Source organism: Hetaerina americana, unplaced genomic scaffold (assembly GCF_022747635.1).
Source record: "Hetaerina americana unplaced genomic scaffold, ioHetAmer1.1.p SCAF_5, whole genome shotgun sequence".
Lineage (NCBI taxonomy): Eukaryota > Metazoa > Arthropoda > Insecta > Odonata > Calopterygidae > Hetaerina > Hetaerina americana.
Genome location: NW_027287095.1, coordinates 79,793,582 through 79,812,976, shown reverse-complemented (window position 1 = coordinate 79,812,976; position 19,395 = coordinate 79,793,582). Strand labels below are relative to the sequence as shown.

Genomic DNA, 19,395 nt, shown 5'->3' with positions numbered 1-19,395 from the left:
TTAAGCAGAAAATGAAATACTGTCACCCCACTGCCGTAGCTATGCTAGTTTCTCCTATCACAAGTTATTTCGTTAGCATTGAAGATAACGCCTGAAGATAATCTCGGGAGTTATGTAATAATCTAAGCAGAGGGACTTTAGACGGGCGGTTGGTAAACAATTTCAGTAGTTTCCTGCGTTTCTTAGGAAAAAATATTCGATGACTCGAGTTTTCCCACAGTCAGATGAAATTGGAAAAAAAGAACACAGCTAGGCGATAATGAGTTAGGAGCATCCCTAATTATAATCTCGAATTAAACAATTACTAAATCTACAGCTGTAAGAGAGGCGTTAAATATTCACGACAACTTCATAGCTAAATGAAAAAATGAACCTCAATACGGGAAATCTATACCGTGAATGCCTTCACCACTGAAAGAGGGGAAGAAATTCCCACTCTTCTAAGTACCTGATGGAGGTCCTCCCTGTACAATTCAGCCTATCTTCAAGAAATAGAGGGAAGCTGATTCATTGATGGCAAGATTGATTGATCAGACTGAAGCAGAGTGAGTATTACACACATGATTATTATGGATGGAAGGAAGGTTTTTGGTGTAGGAATTCATACTTGCCTCTTAATTAATCCATTCTAAATAGCATGTTTGGATGACTGTCATTCTCAGAAATGACCTAAACTTAGAATGTGAAACAAACTGAGCTGTTAACTCAAGCAGTTAGAGAATCATATGACTGCCTCCCTCATCAAACCAAAATCAAGGGCAGGTGCATTGATACATTCACACACAATAACAATAACCACAAATGAAAAGGAATTCTTTACTCAAGAGTAAAGGATTTATCCATCCTCCTCCTCCTACACAACTTCCAGGACTGCTCAGAGAACCCTGAAAGTGGTTCCCTCTTGCTTCCACATGTTAGATGTAAAGTTCACAGATATTGTTGATATTTTGATTGAGTTAAGGCCACTGGCTAAATGATCACCATAAATCAGTAAAAGATGATTGAAAATGTCCAGTGTGAATTCAAAGAAATATGAAAATATAGGTGGGATTTGAAGTAGAATTGATTTTGGAGCTGCATAAATTCAATATTTGGTCTGACGATTGATTAGTGTCGTAAGCATGGGCTGGCCCTCAAAAGACTGGCACCTTTATATTGCCAAGAACCACTGGTTTTTTACACTCATTTGCACGGGTGGAAGGGAGGCTGCTAGGCTGAAGTCCATGACCTCTCCAAATGTGTACATTTATTTGTCCTTGTACTAATTTTATGTGAAGAAAGCTGACAATTCAACTATCTTGTAGAACTCATACCATTCCTTCTGGAGGTGTTCACCTTACAAAGAACTAAAAATAATACTAACTAATGCAATCAGAGTACAAAAGTAATAAAATCAATGTATGTGAAGGCTATTTTCCACAGGATATAGAATTTGCCATAATTTACCCTGGACATGAGTATGAATGAGATGAATTGACCTGTTGTTCAACACATGAGTTAATTAAAATTTTTATTTGCACACATTTATTGTAAATTTTGAGTATTTCAAAGCCTCAATAGGTTATGCTAACTAATACAGCAGAAAATCAGAGCTAAGTGGCTGTTGTAATGTAATAAAAATGGGACTCCTCATTGGTTAAAAAAAATGTGAATGATACATAACTTTCATCCTATAGTTGTACATTAAGAAATGTAAGTGAATGAACAAAAACTTTTTATTATGTTAAATTTCACTGATTTTTGCTGCTTTTTTACTTTTGATTAATTTGAGCTCATAGAATTTTATTAATACAGTATTTAAACATGAACATATAATTATTACAGCATTTCTGAAGGTTCAAGATATTTAGTTTCACCTATGGTTACTTTCTTTAAGCTATTGGAATGCTGTGTAACTTCTAACTGAAAAAATATCTTCAGTTTAAAGAATTCCATTAAGTTGTCAATAAGAAATCTTTAATAGGTTATAGTTTAAGCATATAGTTGATGACACAATTATCTTGTTTTGTGGGTCGCATAGCATCAGTTTGTAATGCTCCCCCAAACCTGAAGAGGGATAATACCACACCTGAACGTAAAAAACTGTTCCTCCAATTACTGAATTCCAAATAATTTAATGAAAACCTAAGGATTTAAGAATATTACAGTTGGTAAATGCAGTGAAAGGGAAAATAAAAGACTGGCTATTACGCAGAATGGATTAGAGCTTGGAAAAAAACTTGATGCAGAATATATGTAGTTTTATAATTGCAACACTTTAAGCTATTCTTTTTGTTTATGTGGCACCTGCTGTAAATCCAGGACTTAGCAGGGCGAAAATGAGTATTCTATTTATAAATTTTTAATTTATACTACCATTGTATATTATGAAGATCATACCACTATGGTATGTGATGAAGATTGTCTGTAATTGTATGTTGTATTGATTGTCTGTAATTCTGTTGTACATCATGTGTGATGAAGATTATACTACTATAGTATATTATTAAGATTACATGTAAATGTTTTGTATTGTATTGATATGTAGTAATTCAATATACAAAATTGCATGATAACCAATACCCTTGCCCCTAAAAAAAGTAAACTATGTATTGCACAAAATGCATTCAAGGTACATATTGTGAAGATTCAATGAGATGAATGAATGGGAGCATTCAGTGGAGACATTCAATGAAACAATGGTAGACTTGAGACCATCGATTGCACCCATATAGAGGAATGACGCTCACTTGACATTAATTTTTTTCTGGCCATTGCCCAAAATGTAGTATTAGGGCATAAATTACCTCAAAACAATGCATGAGACCTCTTCCAATTACCTTTTCTGTTTTTATGGTAAATACTTTGTAATCAAGGCACTTATGAAGCTCAGTGGAACAACTAAATATATACAAGTGACATTTTAAATGAACTGTAATGTTCAGCTGGGTGGAAGGGAAGGTAACAGTCCCAATGGTGTGATGGAGTGGATAAGCCGAAAAGAATGAGAGAATCGCTCTCCTTGGCCAAACTACAGATTAATATGGACTCTCTTATAGTGCCAATCTCTTCATCATAGTGAGTTACAAGGCCAGATAGGTTGACTGAAAATATTACACATCCTCTGGAAACTCTGAGTGAAAAATTCTACAGCTTAATTTATTTACATATCACTGCTTTTTCTTCGATTTTACCTTTGAGTCTTCTTTGTGAGATGACTTCATACACAGTCTATACAGAGTACATATTACATAGGCAGCCACCAGTGTGGTAATTGAAACTATGCTGAAGATGATTGCAAGCACATCTAACAAAAAGTACTGATACCAAGCAAGGTCTAAACCTGCTGAACGAAGAGCTTCTACACGTCCTGTTCCTTGACGTAGTATGAACTCCACCCAAAATATTGCACGATCTAATGGCGTTTCTGGCTGATCTCGTATTAAGTTTGAAATTTTACGCACATTGTGGTGATAACTGTGGAAAAAATAAAATATAAATTTAGAAAAATGCACTTACAGGCATTTATACAATATAATATTTTATGCAATCAATAATGTAATATCTAATATTCTATTATGACAGAGAAGGTGCATCCAGTCAGTTCACTTGAATAGGTTCATTTGTTGGATGGTTGTGCTGGTCTGCTAAATTCATATAGGGAACCCAATTTTTTGAGCTTAGTTTCACAGAAAGATCAGAGAAGTGAAGTAAAAAATACCAACATATTTTTTACTTCAATCATAATAGATTTCCACGAAGTAAGCCCTGAAAACATCAAATAATATCAGGGAATACATATCTATGGAGTTTAATGGAACTGATCACATAATCCAAGTTCTTCTCATACTGAACATAAACTATCTATCCTGGATGATGAAATTATGCTAGTTCAAAACATGCCAACAGAGTTTTACTTTGAATGGTGTTATGAATATGAATACTAGCAACAGATACACCAATGTAGTGTCCATCGCCTACTCCGGATTCTTACATTAAATGATTCATCAGAATAAAGAGCTCATGTATAGTTTAGTGTGTGTGACTCAGTCATCCATCCACTTGCCAATCATTGTACACCACTTGCGAGCAGCATTTTCAGTATTGCCTTTATACTGTTAGATAAGGCTCTCTAGCAAATTCATCAAGGATATGATACATTGGTACATCACAAAATTCAGTTTAGCGGAACCTCGCACAGCAAGTATATTTCATTCTGGAATATTTTTCATAAAGTGAAACACTTGTTAAGTGAAACGAATTTTTCTTATATAATATAATGCAATATATGATAATGTATTCCGTGCTGAAAACATTATATTCACAGTTTATTGAAATAAAATGTTGTAAAAATTGTTTAGGATCATGAAACATCTTCATCTTTTCTTATATTTAAGAATGAACCAACCTGAAATTCTATTTCGATTTTAAGAACAAAAAGTGAATCAAAATATGTAGTTTATTATTCATAATGCATTACTAATTCTTTTTTGCAGGAAAGCATTCTAGAGACATTTGTTTTTTTTGTGGACACCTGCTGTGGCAGGTAACCCTCAGAATCTACAAGCTTCTTGAAGTTACCAATAAAGTTGTCTCCTGCCTTTGTGTTGTGAATACCTGTTCTTTTCTTCAACATTACCTACTAATCATCCATGACTTTCCTTAAATAATTCTTTTGTGGCCATTGATGATCCCAGTGTCTTCTTAATTAAGTCAGAAAAACCACTTATGCCTTCTCAAAAATGATATTCTGGATTATAGTATAATATCCATTCCATTGATTTTTGTTTATCCATATCAGAAGCAACCTTTCAATATCGTTGAAATATGCACTGTTGCATAGGTATTCTTGTCACTCCCTCTGGAGTATCTATCTCTCTTGTCCTCGAGGATAGTGCAAATCATTGATATTGACCAATGGTACTTATATGCATGCCAAATCACCCAATTCTTGCTTTTCAATGATTTTACTTTTTATTTCTATGGTTATTTTTATTCTCTTTGGGCTTTCTTCTTATGGCTTTTGCTTTAGGGATCTTTTGCTAGGGTTATTAAACTTCGCATGAAAAATCACAATATTACATTTAAACATAAGTTTGGAAAAATATGTGACTCCTAGTGGCACTAAGATGTAAGTGGAACAAGCTCTAACCACAAACTGAAGCACTAGGCATGCATTAAAGTTTGGAATCCCCCTTATCACTCATTTTGCAAAAATTCAATCATTGAGTGAGCCATTTTGGGAAAAATATTTTTGCTTTTTATGCAAATAACTCACTATACAAGGTGATCATCAAGCAATAGATTAAGATTCCTCTGAATAGTAACTATGGGATTTTGTGAAAAATGCACTCATTATGTATTACCATTGACTATAGTTGATGGATAAATTTTAATGCTGGTGAAAAGGAACTCCAAAAGGAAGGAATAATTTATTAAGGTACAACCAAAATGAGTGCTATCCTTAATAAATATACGAGGGTCATCCGGAAAGTAGTACCCGTTCGTGCCGCATGAAGTGCTGACGACGCGAGTAGCCGCTGGACGAGGTCAGATAGCTTCAGTGGCTTGTCTGCCTTCTCTGAGCCAAGTTGCGTGACGCTAGCATTGCCTGTGTTGTTTCTGTGATTGTTTACAATGTTTAAAAAAATTGAGAACGCCGCCAGTTGTGAAGTGAGGGCAGTGATTAAATTCCTCAATGCAAGAAACGTTCGCCCATGTGATATTCATCGCCAATTAAAGGAGGTGTATGGAGACAATGTAATGGACGAGTCGTCTGTTCGGCGGTGGTGTCGCAACTTCAACATGGGGAGGGGGAACACACACGACGATGAGCGTTCGGGGAGACCGTCTGTCATTACAGACCAACTGGTGAGCTCAGTTGACGAATTCGTGAGGAACGATCGGCGCGTCACAGTTGATGACATCTGTGAGCATTTTCCCAATGTTTCTCGAACAATTGTTCATGAAATTGTTAAACACCATCTGCATTATGCAAAAATTTGTGCAAGATGGGTCCCTCGCGTATCTCAATGAGCTGGCGGCGAAGGACTATGCAGCAGGAATACAGAAACTTGTCACACGTTATGACAAATGCCTTAATTTGCTTGGAGATTATGTTGAGAAGTAGTTTAAAGTATCCTCTTTCAAATAAAATTTTTTATGTTTGTTAATATTTACTTTTGTGTCTTTATTTCACGAACGGGTACTACTTTCCGGATGACCCTCGTACCTTCTGGAATCCCATGGGGTAAGCAGCAATTACTGTACAAGTTTTTCTTCATAGATGCAATGCATTATCTTTAAGACATATAATTTCTAATAGATGTGAATAATATATCATGTTGACGAAAAACTTTGGAAAATCACTAGCAGTTATTTTCTATCCAGTGGTAATTATGCGGGCAATACATCTTCTAATTGTCATCACCCAAAATCTAGATTTCAATGTGAAATGAGCATGGATTTCCTGAAGATTCCTTAATTCATTTTTCACTCCCACTATTATTCTCAAAATTAATAAGAATATTTAATGAAAAATATTATCTCATTGTACTTTTTGTTAAATAAATAAAAATAATGAAATAGTGCATTTATTGTTATGTCTTAATCATACAACCATGGCTGTTAACATTCCCTTTAATATCAGAAGAAATTCCTTTTTCAATCATTACACGTTAAATAAATCAAAAAATTATTCTTTATTTGAAAGTAGTTAACCCTTAGGTATTATTCTTTTGTGATAAAGATATATCATTAAATAAAAAATAAATAAATGTGTACCACATATATTTCCTATAAATTACGAAGAAGATAAATGGCATTCTAATACTAAAATCCTTAGGTTTGTAAGCCAAATGCTTTGGTCACATAAATACATTATAGCCACATTCATATGCATAAAGGAAATTATTTATGTGTGATTTATGCCTCACTTATAGCATAAAAGGATGCCAGTACATGAAGCATTTTTTCACTTAATTTTTGAATAAACGTATGTTACTTTTTTAATTGAGGTCTTAAAAGAATACAAATTATCAAGGGTTAGTAAATAAAGTCATGATTTTAACTATTTCAAATGATGTTAAGGCCCTAAATGGAGCAGAAAAAAAGTTTACCTTGGATCATTGATGACATTTAAAATTTTCTTAGTGAAAGTTTCTTTTGTGATGGAGAGAAAATCAACATGCTCAGCAACTTTCATTTCTACCATCCTTTTTGCATTAGTGTGTTGGTCAACAAAGAAAGGAACTGCAACAACTGGCTTTCCATGGTATAGAGCCTCAGTTGTGCTCAAAAGCCCTGCATGACTCACAAATGCTAAAATCTTTGGATGACCTGTTTCAAGATAAATTTACAGCAACATGTTAAAGAAACTTAGGTACATTAATGTTAAGAAGTTACCAACAAAATATCATTAATACTAATTACTCTATGGTGCAATGAAGTATTTTCGTTTTGAAAAGTTAATCATAATTAACCTAATAATATAAAATAAACAATTTTTCTTTTAATAGTACAACTAAGGTAGACACTGCTCGGTGCCTAAATGATTTCATTTGGTTCAAATCTTACAGCATCAGGCCTCACTTTGTGGAAGTTTTGTACATTTTGCATAATTTTAATTTTGTTGAAAAGTACGTTCTCTCTTTTATTTGATGAATTCATGTGGTTGTTGCAGATTTAATATGCCAAAACAAGGTATCCTATTTATTTATTATCTACTTTAATCATTGTTTTCCTGTTTTGCCACATAGTGAATGCTGTGACTATGCACATATTTCATTTCAAAAGTAAATGAAAATCAATTATTATGGTGTTAACATGAAAAAATTGAAAAAGTTACCACCTCAACCTTGTATACCGAGAAACCATTTAAGTAAATCTAGGAACCCATGATAATTTATCCTGTCCTTGTAGGTACCTACATGACATAGTTTATGATATGAAGGACAGCCTTCCTTGGGGTAATTGGAAATTTCACATAAAGATAGCTTAAACATCTACATGACTGAAGTTTTCAGCCATTCTATTGAGATTAATAAAATTCCCATATGTGCCCATGCAAATTCTTTGCATGACAGGGAGGGACTGTTGGATAATATAGATGTAGTAATCAATGGTGTGGCAGGAGAAAAAATAGGTAATATTGAAATAAATTCCAAAAATTGTGCTAGTATTATTTAATATTGACATGGAATTTTCAGATTTCTCATGTTACCCAATTAGATATTTGCCAGGTCATTGATTAATAACCTCTATAGAAGTCATAGAATAATTAATATAAGTTATTTGATGATCGATCCTAAACAAGGATAAATTGAACTGCTTTAAATATTCTAATGAGGTTAATAATAGTGGAAAATAACTGTGTGCAAGTTAAAACGTTTATGTAAAATATGAATTGCTACTCTTCAAATACAACTCTGCATTTTGCATTAAAAGTTGAGATAAAAATATTAATGATTAACCAATTACACAACTGAATAAATGAAACCATTTACCAAGCACATCTTCTTGTGGAAACCATTTCTTGATAAGAACATTTGAAGGTAGACCTTTAATTTCAACTTTTGGATCAAACTTCCATAAGACACGAATTTCAGGCCCAAGGGCAGCAAATGTGTCTATTATTATCTGCAAATTTTCTTTTGGCAATTCCTCACTTCGTAGATTGCTTCCAAGGCTGAAAAATATTGCTCCTCGCTTAGCTCCATCCAAAAATGAATTAATATCCTGCAAAATGTTATGTGAATAAGTTTTACAAGAGACAGAAACGAAATGAGGGGAATAATGCAAATATAATGCAGACGCAATGTAGCTGCATTATTAGTTACTCATATATTGCTTTTATTTATATTTATTAAGTTTATTCCTTATTATTTAATTTTTAATTTGATTTTATACTACAAGATATGCAGATTTAAATTTTTATTTCTCTGATTTACTTTTCATGAGTAAAAGATCTTGGTATATGTATTATTAATACAATAGTTTGTGCTCTAACTTAATGACAGGATATGATGAAAATATCTATTATTTTTCATTTTATATTTTGGATTGCAGGGTAAGATGAAACTATCTTATATGATTTCTATAATAGAGAGTAATACTGTAATATGGGGTGACTTTGGGCGGTATGACGTTACCCAAGTGTATGATGTGCTACAAATTAAAAATTTGTGGTCAAATATCTCAAATGCTATGAGTCAGCTACTTATTTCCACCTATTTATTACTTCATAGCATTGTCAGGATATAATGCTGGCAGACTGGGAGAGCCTAGCCTTTTGCAATGGTTATTGTACAATTGCGGTAATGAGCTCAGCTGAAACTCCTCTATACTCAAGACAGATGCACAAAACTCTTGCAGACATTTGTCTCTGCTGTAGTCAGTTAAGAGAAAATTATCTTATAATTTTGTTACTTTGCTCATAACCAGTTTATAAAAAAGTTAAGATGCTATTCTCAAGATTGGGATACTATGGCATTTTAGAAAAAACTTAACTCTTAAATGGTGAATTTGTTTTCCCTTTCTCAGTCAGTGGGAGAAAGACAATTTCAAAGTTGCCACTCTTAAAAAAGAAAGGATTAAAATTTAAAAAAATCACACTTCTCTTTTACCTTTGGGAGAGCTTTTGGTGGAGAGCACTGCATTGCACCCACTTCCACGATTCCAGGTAACTGAGCCTGAGGTCCGATCAGGGCAAAGTGATTATTCACCAAAATGAGGCTAATATTGGAGCCAATCTCAGTTAGAGATGGTAATGGCTTCCCTTTAGAGAGAACAACAATGTTATTTGTAACATGATGACAATGGTAAATTTTTGGAAATATTTTGGTCCAATCAAAACCAAGTTTTAATAATAGCTTTTAAAAGGTTTAACTAAAAAGTATACACACTCACATGCATACGGTTAAAGATTATCCAATCCAAATAAATTTTGAATTAAATATCACAATTATTACTGCAAATCACTAACTATTAAGGAAAAGGTTGCCAATAATCAATGCATCTTAATGTGTAAAATAATTTTATCTGGATACATTGATTGAAATTCTCTTAATCATTTCTTGTTAGACATTTACATAATCAGTTTTAATAGATATTATCAATCATTACTTCAACATATTGATTGGAATTCCATATTAATAGATATTACTCACATTGATTATGTTTATCTAATTCTATACCTGTTCCAAAAGCTTTTCCAGATCTAAAATTAATTTCATTCCTTCCATCTCTCTACATTTGTCATTTTTGGTTTTCTTTTTTCCTCAACCTTTTTCTGTATCCATGCACGAAAAGTTTCCATGAGCAAAGTTGTCATAGTACAACAGCATATATATATGTACTTATAAACCTCAATGATGAAGTGAGTGAATTTTGAAACTAATGAAAACTACTATGAAACTACAGCTCACCATATGAACTCTCAGCAATTCTCTGCATTTTAGGCAAATAATAAAAATACATTCCCGCCCATTCTGTTCCTGTCACAATAGTGTTATATAGCCTCTCCCACATATTCATTGTACTTAGGTATGGGAGTATCGGTAGTGGGAAGACGGATGGTAGAGTTCTTGCTCCAGTTAATATATCAGTCCAGGGTCCAATTCCAAAGGCTGTTATTCCAATCATAGGGATCTGTTTATAAAAAATTCTATTTTCATTTATAAAGTAGAAATAAGATGATTGGTGAATGAATTAGTAAAGATTTTTTCATATCACTGCAGATAGCACATTCCTCAGCTTGATTAGTAAATTGCACTTGTAAAGAAGTGTCATTACATTGAATTCTGAATCAACATTCAATGGCCCTGCAAAAAATGATCACTACTAAATGGGTATTTGAGAGCACTATGTAGGCATCATTGTGATATGACTAATATGAAGGAGGGAATATATGTGCTCTTAAAAAGAAGCTCCATAGAATAACAGAAAAATAGTGGGGGAAGGAATGGTCTGAATCCGAAAAAGGCAGAGACACATATGAGATATATCCAGATTGAAAAACAAGGAAAGGTGTAAGGTTGAAGTATTCAAGTAAAGTGTGTCAAGTAATAGCCGAACTCAGAGACTGCAAGGGATATTTTGCCAAGATAGGAAAAAAGAAAAGTGGTAATTGAGAGGAATGAGGACTACGGAACACATTCGAACATAGAATAGCTACTTGCATTAAATGAAATATGGAGGCTTACAATGTGGCATGAGATGAGGCATCAGGCAGAATCACACAGAGAAATAATACATTACTGTTTAAAAAACAATATGCATGATAAACTAAATAAATTGATTTAAGACATCAACAAGTGCCAAGGAGGAGGATAGAGTCCTAGACTAAGAGAATTATGTCAGGAATAAGAATAACTGGTAAAAGGGAAGATTTCAGGTTAAGGTGTTAAAGACAAAGTAAATAGAATTGTACTTAGAGAAATGTATAGAAGAAAAACTATGGTACCGAACAATGTCCAAAGTGGATACATAAATAAGAATTTGCTCACTATATGAGACATTATATGGTACAAAAGTATCCACAGCTAAGAAATTAATAAAAGTATATTAAGCAATGTACAAGTATAACCAATGAGTATAAACAATAAATAATAGGCAATAAGTCTATAAATAATAGCAAGAAATGTAATTAATGCACAACGATGAAATCAGTGTAAATAAAATAGGATCATTAAAGTAACAGCAAACTGATGGTTAAAATAGCCCAAGTAAATCATAAACAAACCATAACACATACCAAAGAAAAAATAATAAAATTGTATAATAAATATATCCATAGACATATGAGGGGTAAGAATATGCAGGAACCCTCAATATGTACTGTATTCTATAATTGTAATAAACACAGCAAATTACTTTAATGAGCCATGAAATTGAAAATATACCTATCACTATAATCATAGAGGTCCCAAATATGTACCCATATAATAATAGTTCCCTGACACTGGTAATTCTATTGCGGGGGAAGACCACCATCAGGTGTACCATATTTATAAACATTTCAATATAATTAGCATAATGTTGTGTAAAAGTCCAAAAAATTGTCCAGGTGCAAATCTTGCATGAGCAATTAATTTTTTTTGGACAACAGAAAATAACCACCAATAAACAGGGAATTGGGACCACTTTGATACATGCATTATAGTATTGTGACAGTGACATAACTACGATGTCAGTGCCACAATGGTGAAAAATACTCTTGTCTTTGTAATGGTAGAAGTATTTGTAGGTGGGTACATGAAATTATAGGAAGTTTTTGATTTGTCCTTGAATAATATGAAATAAAAGCTTGATTTATTTTGCCTTTAAATCTAACTAATGATTGTGAAAATGTAGAAATATAGATTATCTTCAATTTATAAATATAGATTTAAAAAAAACAGTTTCTGACGTGCCTTGGTGGAAAATCATCATATTGAAATTGAAAATAAACAGCTTGGCTTTTCCACATAGAACATTTTTTATTTATGACCTAGGTTTTGTTATGGTGTAACATTGTCAGGTTCTGACATGCCTTATGATGTTAAACCATAACAAAACCCAGGCCGTAAATAAAAAATTTTCTATGTGGAGAAGCCAAGTTGTTTATTTTCAATTTCAAAATAGATTTCCTTCAAGTTTAATTTTTAAATGTTCTAAAACATTCCCATGTGAGTTTTGAAACATAGAATTTGAGTTTTGATTTCAGTGAAATGGTACTAATAAAATTATTTATATTCCAAACAACTTTCAATCCCAATGAAGCAGTAGAATAGCTACTGATGTAATGACATATCGATCAATAGAAAAATATTGTTACCTCTTTAGTCTCATAAAGATAGGATAGTTACTAACCCTTGTTCCACCTCCAAAATGATGCATATACATAAATATACATTCACTGAATACAATTTCCACAATTATAAGGTCAAAAGAATCAGAAGGCATTAGTAACAAATCTTTGGCTGCCTTCGTTCCAAGCTGGTGTCTGCAGTTTTCCGTTCCCCATTCCCATACATCTCTCAGAGAACTAAATGGAGAATTGTGTATCATGGCCTCGATATCAAAAATTTCTTGCACTTTTTCATACGAGCCCTGAAAAAAAAATAAATATTAATTTCTAAATAAGGTACCTTCAATGACATTTATAGATGAGTACATTATTATCAAAATTATTGTTACTGATGCCCTATTCAAATTAGGTAGTTAATTTATATAATTCCAAATTAATCATTACATATCTGAGTTAATCTTGAAGCATATTTAAACTTTTGAATGACTCGCATGCAAAAACAACATTTTTCATGCCTGTTAGCTTTCCAAATATCTCTGTAGAAACCACAGAATTATTTGACTTGAAGTCCATCATTTATGATGATGAACATGCTAATAATGATCACCCCATCTCTGTGATTGAAATATTAGCTTATGAAATAAAATATATGAGCATGAATAAACCATTGTTAAAATATAAAAATACATGAAGTCAAATAATAGAGGTTTTTGTGATTAATGAACTTCAATTGTCTACTTGCCAATCTAAATTATTTCCTTCATTCCTCCATTAGACATTTTGCTCTCAATGAATCTTGAAAAATATAAAAGTGTTTAGCAGTCATACGAAACAATATATTTCATGCATGCATATTAAATAGACCTATTGTAATTTAATTACCTTTTTTCTTGAGAAATTTATTGATTTATCTTTCCATCCACTTTTGTCATATTGGCTTAGTTAATCTTTTAATAATAAAAGTATAGGCATATGAAATTATATGAATAATCAGTAACATAAAAAGCATCCTTGAATTATTTGATAGATTATTGTTTTCTTTTGCTCTTGAACTAAATTTATGTCATTAAATGAATTTGGTGGATACTTTTGACTTGCTATGATAAATAATTGACAAAATTAAATGCAATGCAACAATATTAACAAAAAGGAAATATTTGAATACAATTTATAAAATACAAAAAATATATGAATAAAATCTTTTTTTAAATGAAACCATATAATGCGTCAATTATGAAATGTATATGCATAATGCAATTGATGCATGATATTTTTACTTATCTCTTCATTGCCTTTAATTTTTTATGTTGACTTATGCTTCTGTCATTTTGTCATTCTATTAGAATCAATTTGTTATGATAATGATGTGCCTATGATTTTATTTAAAAATGAGCTGATACTTGGAGAGGATTCAGCTTAAATAATTTAATGATCAATAAATTACCTCTAGTATCATATGCTTAAGGTTGGGAAGATTTTCCATAGGAGGGTCTGGACTAAGAGCTGTTATCTGGTGACCTCTCTTTGCCAATCCTAACATTAGAGCACTATTCCAAATATGATGACTTTTGGATGGGGTAGGCACCAATGCCAATATCCTTGCGGCATCCACCACTCCAGAAATAAGTTGTAAAGTAGCACAGGCACATATTAAGAGTTTGAATCCCATTTCTGAAAAATAAAAATAACCTGAGATTGACGCATTCATGGTAAGAAATTTACTAAATCTCAATTTATTAATAACAAAATCACCATAGACAATGCGGTATTGTAGTAGACTGAAATTTAATAAAATGAAGAATACAATGTATCTTTCTACTGTCCTTTATTCACGTACAACTAGTTTCAATGCTCAAGCATCATCATCAGGTATTCTTCATTTAATTAACATGAATTTCCAGAAAGTTGAGCCGGGAACAATTGAAGACTGAATTTTATTCATTCATGGCATCATCCATTGCAATTGGCTGGGAGATTGTGTCCGATCAGTGTCAGTTTCCATTCGAAAAAAACAAAGGCAGCCTATGTGAGAACTTCAGAACTATAAGTGTGATTTCATATGCATTCAGAATCCACTAAAGTTCAACAGTAAGATGATGGAGAGGAAGGAAAATTATCTCAGGGCAGCGGTGGTGAACCTATGGCAGACATGCCCTAAGTGGCACATGGAACAATTACTCTAGCGCTTGGAGCTAGGAGGTCAATACTGGCAATTCCACGGTGAGCTTCAACTACAGGGTTGAAAGAGCAACTAAAATTTATCTCCATATGCTTAAGATGAGAGACAAAGAAGAGTGCAATAAACGTTAGTGGCCTCTACCATTGAAACAACCCCTTTGAGTTCAAGTCATGAAATATTTTTGTACCATATTTTTTTCCATTCACATCAAAGTATGCTCAAAATTGTTCTCATATGTCATGCATTTGGACAGAGCAAGACTAGCAGATTGTCTGAATCAGTCAGAAAATGTTCACTGCATCAATAACACAAATGGAGTGCTCTCTTTCTTTCAACGAAGTTTATTTTATTTAGTTATAACGTGAGTTTCCTTTGGGAATGATTGATTTATTTTTGTCCAAATTTGAGGAGAATCAATGATATTTATTGAAAATATTACTTCATTCCTCAGACAAAAGGCACTTTTATATCCCAAGAAGAAGAAGTTCCAATAAATGACTGATAGAAATTTTCTACGATATTCATTCAGACAGGTATAATCAATTCCCTTTGTCATAAGCTTTTTTTAAACATTTAAACTTCAAATCAAATAATAATGATTTCTTAAAAGAAAATTGTTTTTATTATAAAAACTCCCGATGCCTCTTAGAGAAAAAAATAATCGATATCTTTATCTTACTTGATGGCTTGGTCACTCAAATGCCAAAAGGTTTGCCATCCCTGACTTAGGATGATCACTTTGCCTTCTGGAAGGGGAGAGGCAAGCCATAGCTTGTCTCATAGTGCTATGGCACTAATAGAGAGGAACACAAAATACAATCAGCATATTTGCTATGTAGAATTTAGAAAAATGTTTGATAGATTAAATTAGGAAGAAATAATGTTGTTGGATGTTGGGGGATGGGGAGCATAGAGAGGTAGTGCTAGGAAGAGGGGGGTGTCCATTATCATTGATGCTTTTCAACAGATATGTGAGGAAAATGGTTAAAAGGTCATGGGAAGGACTGGATATGGGAATATAAATTGATGAAGAATTCGTAAAATCAGTTAGATTGGCAGATGATTAAGTTTTAGTTTGCCAGCCAGCCAAGAGCGGAAATGCGGTAATTGAAGCAAAGATGATAGACCTACATTAGAGACTTTTGAAATGAGGGTGGGAGACAGATAATGAAGATGAAATGAACAAAAATAAAAACAAACGAGGAATTAATTCATAGGCACGGTGGGGAAGAAGAGAGAAATTTTGTGAGAAATCCAAAGGAAGTATTTTGAATGGCCGTTGGGATGTTGAAGACCTTGATACTATGTAGAACTTTAGGCAGTTGTGGAAAGGGTAGGATTGGGATAGGCATGTTGGATGCAATAAATGAACGATGTAAACATGCAGAATTGAAGATGAATTTATTGTAGTGCTGGATGTCAGGTTGTGTTTTGCTAGAATAGGCAGGGAATGAATCATTGTAATGTCTTATAATATACCCATCCAAAGCCTACCTTAAATTATGCAACACCAATTATGAGTATAGAAATAATGTCAGTATGCCAATAAATCATTTCTGTCAGTGAGCCTCCTGTCAAACCAACAGAAGTTATCTCCTGGAGCTAATAACAAGCTCTCTCAAATGTTGACATGGAAAATTTATGGTTTTAAGTTCTAATATTTGTATACTAAACATTGAAGTACATTAATTGAAAGCATTATGGAAAATAGCTTGATAATATATTATAATAGCATAATGAAATTAAAAAACAGTGATTAAAATAGTATTGTATGATTGCCAACCCCCCTTTCCAAACTCTATAACTCAGTATTTTAAATTGATGATATCTGCCAATTTTGTATATTAATCAGTATTACATGAGACGCTATAATAAAAATAGAAATTTTGAATGTGTGCTACTGATGCAAAATGTGGTAAATGATCAATCCTATCATCCAAGTGCTTCATTCCAACTAATGCAGGTATTGCTTTAACAAATTTTTCTTTTATCTCAATGCTTTTGGGTCGATTTTTATTTGTCAAACTGCCCAAACTTTTTATGAATGATTTTGTATCAGGAAACCCTCTTGTGGGTACTCCTGGGGTAAATTAATAGATATTCTTTTCATAGTAAAGTGAACCAATGAGATGGAACAAGCTATTATATGCTGATATAATATGTATCAACATTATTTGCCATACCAATTGCACACTTATTCCAAGAATTTGCATGGAGAGGTAGTTTTTGTTTTTGAATCATAAGAAACAAAAAAGGTTACTCTAAAGCACGAGACAGTTTTATCGCTCATAGTGATTCTTAAATTATTTGCAAACAATTAACACTGGCGTTACATGAATCCGTATTTGTTCTAGCTTGAGCCAATAAAGGATTATTCTAAAAGAGATGAATATTTACGGAAATTAAATTTTTCCTTGTTATGCCCGTAGTGAAAATTTTCAGAAATTCCAAATGTTCCTCAGTTCAGAGTTATCCTCTCGAAAATTTTACACTGTGTGAAAGACATCGCTAAAATTAACCCCAGTCTTTACTTGGTGGACTCTATGAATTATGAATAAGGTATGGGATAGGTAAATAAATTGAGTGTTGCGAAATTCCCGGAGGAAGTTATTACTTTCATACGACCTCTTCGCCAATAACGGCGTGAATATGTAAAATTCACAAAATACCATTTAGTAATTGTTTATTTTGTTCCTGACAATGCCTTGGCGGACGAAGTCTGCCGTTCTAGGGGAATAAATACGGAACGAAATTTTATGAAGTTCATTATTTGTTAGTGAGAAGCTGTTATTCGTTGATGAAGCAAGAAATGAGTACTACGAAAACTTAATATCATCAGAATTGAAGCCAGCTGCGTTCTTCCACATGCGCTAATTTCAAGTAGTAGTAGTATTTAGGGGAGGCGACCGACTGCGGAGGTCATTTGCGCCATAGGGGATGTACAGGAAAGGATGAAGGGTGGAGAGAAACCCGGCGTCGGCATTAGCCTACTCTTGACGAAAGGCGCCAAGGGGTCTGCAGCTTAACGTGCCTTACGACGGACGGCGTACTCACCCAAAGTGCCCTCCACAAAGCACCTCAAGTAGGGATCGAGATACCTCTGAAAAATATTCAACACCCAAACCCATATTCGTGATGACGTCGAATTGACTAAGTTTTTAATACAATTTAGTTTCTCAGTTCCGTCGTAGAGCTATGGAACTTTGAGTGGCGATTGCTCTTATAATATTAGGAAACACTTATGTACAAGATACCTGGTTAAAAGGTATAAAAGGCAAGGGCAAATACATGTATAATTTTTGACATCGTCGTAATTCTCGAAGTTTTCTCTCTCTCTTTCACATGATCACTTCTGGTGAATTCTTTTCACCAGGGGTGATCATGTTAGCGCGGAGACCATTCTTTAATAACCACCGAAATTGAAATTTCTTTTTTTTCGAATTCTCTGAAAACTTCAAAACCGCATTTCCGCCTGCTCGTGACTGAAAAGTTTAGAGCCACGGAAAAAAACTAGGCTCGGTCTTCAATTCCCCTCTTCTAGGCCAAACTTCCATGACAACTTCCTTTTGAACTTTGAGTATCGTTAAACACGTTATCGTTTTCAATATCAAATTGCTCATCCTATGTCTGAAGTTATAGAGAGGACCAAAATGGGTAGGAAGGAGGGTCCGGTCTACAGCTGCGCGCAATTCGCCTTTCGTTTCAGTTTATTATGCTGTTCAACGGGATAGAATCGTGGCAACGAGGACATTGAATAGTTAAAAACCAATCAGAGCGAAGAAAACAGGAGTTTGTTGAAATCTACGCCAAAATCCCGAATCAAGTTTGCATACGAAAGAGATGTTTTATAAATTTGGCCGACGAGTCAAGGTACCAAAAAATATGCTCGCGACAGAAGAAAGAAAAAATTCCCAAAATCGTCTCGAATGTTCCCGTCCACAACACCCTTAAGAAACGGGCCAAAAGTATTAAAAGTATTCCATGATATCTTCTCTGGGAACTCACCAGTTTCTTTTTTTTGCGGTGGTCCAGGCGGTAGAGAAATTCAACTCGCGCTCTTCTTCGCTTTGAGAGAGAGAGAACTATCTGTTTCCCAAGCAACTTTAACGACTCAATGATAGCAGTGGCCGCGTGTCCTTCGACGAGACGCGCATGGGTGATGGCAACTGCGGGCGCGGAGAGGAGGCACACTCAAGCAAGCACTGGGTCACAGTGAAGCCGCCGCCGGAGGGAGGCGGTGTCGAGGATGAGTGGCGAATGGAGTTAAGGATGAGAGGGACGCGAGCGAACGGGTGAGCGTGGCGGAAAAGCAGAGAGGGAGGTTGCCCAACTGACGCAATGTACACACAACACTTCAATGGATTAGCAGGGGAGTGAATTGCATGCCCTACGAGGCGGGAAGTGATTGATTGCACCGGTACCATGAGCGACACTTAGCTGCGCGAGAATT

At 33.9% G+C, this 19,395-nt stretch overlaps 1 protein-coding gene across 2 annotated transcripts; it reads right to left on the bottom strand.

Moving 5' to 3' along the window:
* Positions 1 to 1,669: 1,669 nt before the first annotated feature.
* On the bottom strand, positions 1,670 to 19,217 carry LOC139694290 (UDP-glucosyltransferase 2-like). 2 transcript variants are annotated; one of them, XM_071592759.1, is made up of 8 exons: positions 18,951 to 19,217; positions 14,211 to 14,437; positions 12,829 to 13,068; positions 10,404 to 10,626; positions 9,603 to 9,754; positions 8,484 to 8,715; positions 7,098 to 7,317; positions 1,670 to 3,456 (listed from the first exon to the last, which is right to left on the bottom strand). In XM_071592759.1, exons 2-8 carry the CDS (start codon positions 14,433 to 14,435, stop codon positions 3,150 to 3,152), a joined length of 1,599 nt encoding a protein of 532 aa, XP_071448860.1. In that variant the 5' UTR covers positions 14,436 to 14,437; positions 18,951 to 19,217; the 3' UTR covers positions 1,670 to 3,149. The 2 variants fall into 2 exon arrangements, with proteins under 2 accessions (XP_071448860.1, XP_071448861.1); XM_071592760.1 differs by lacking the exon at positions 12,829 to 13,068.
* Positions 19,218 to 19,395: the final 178 nt, after the last annotated feature.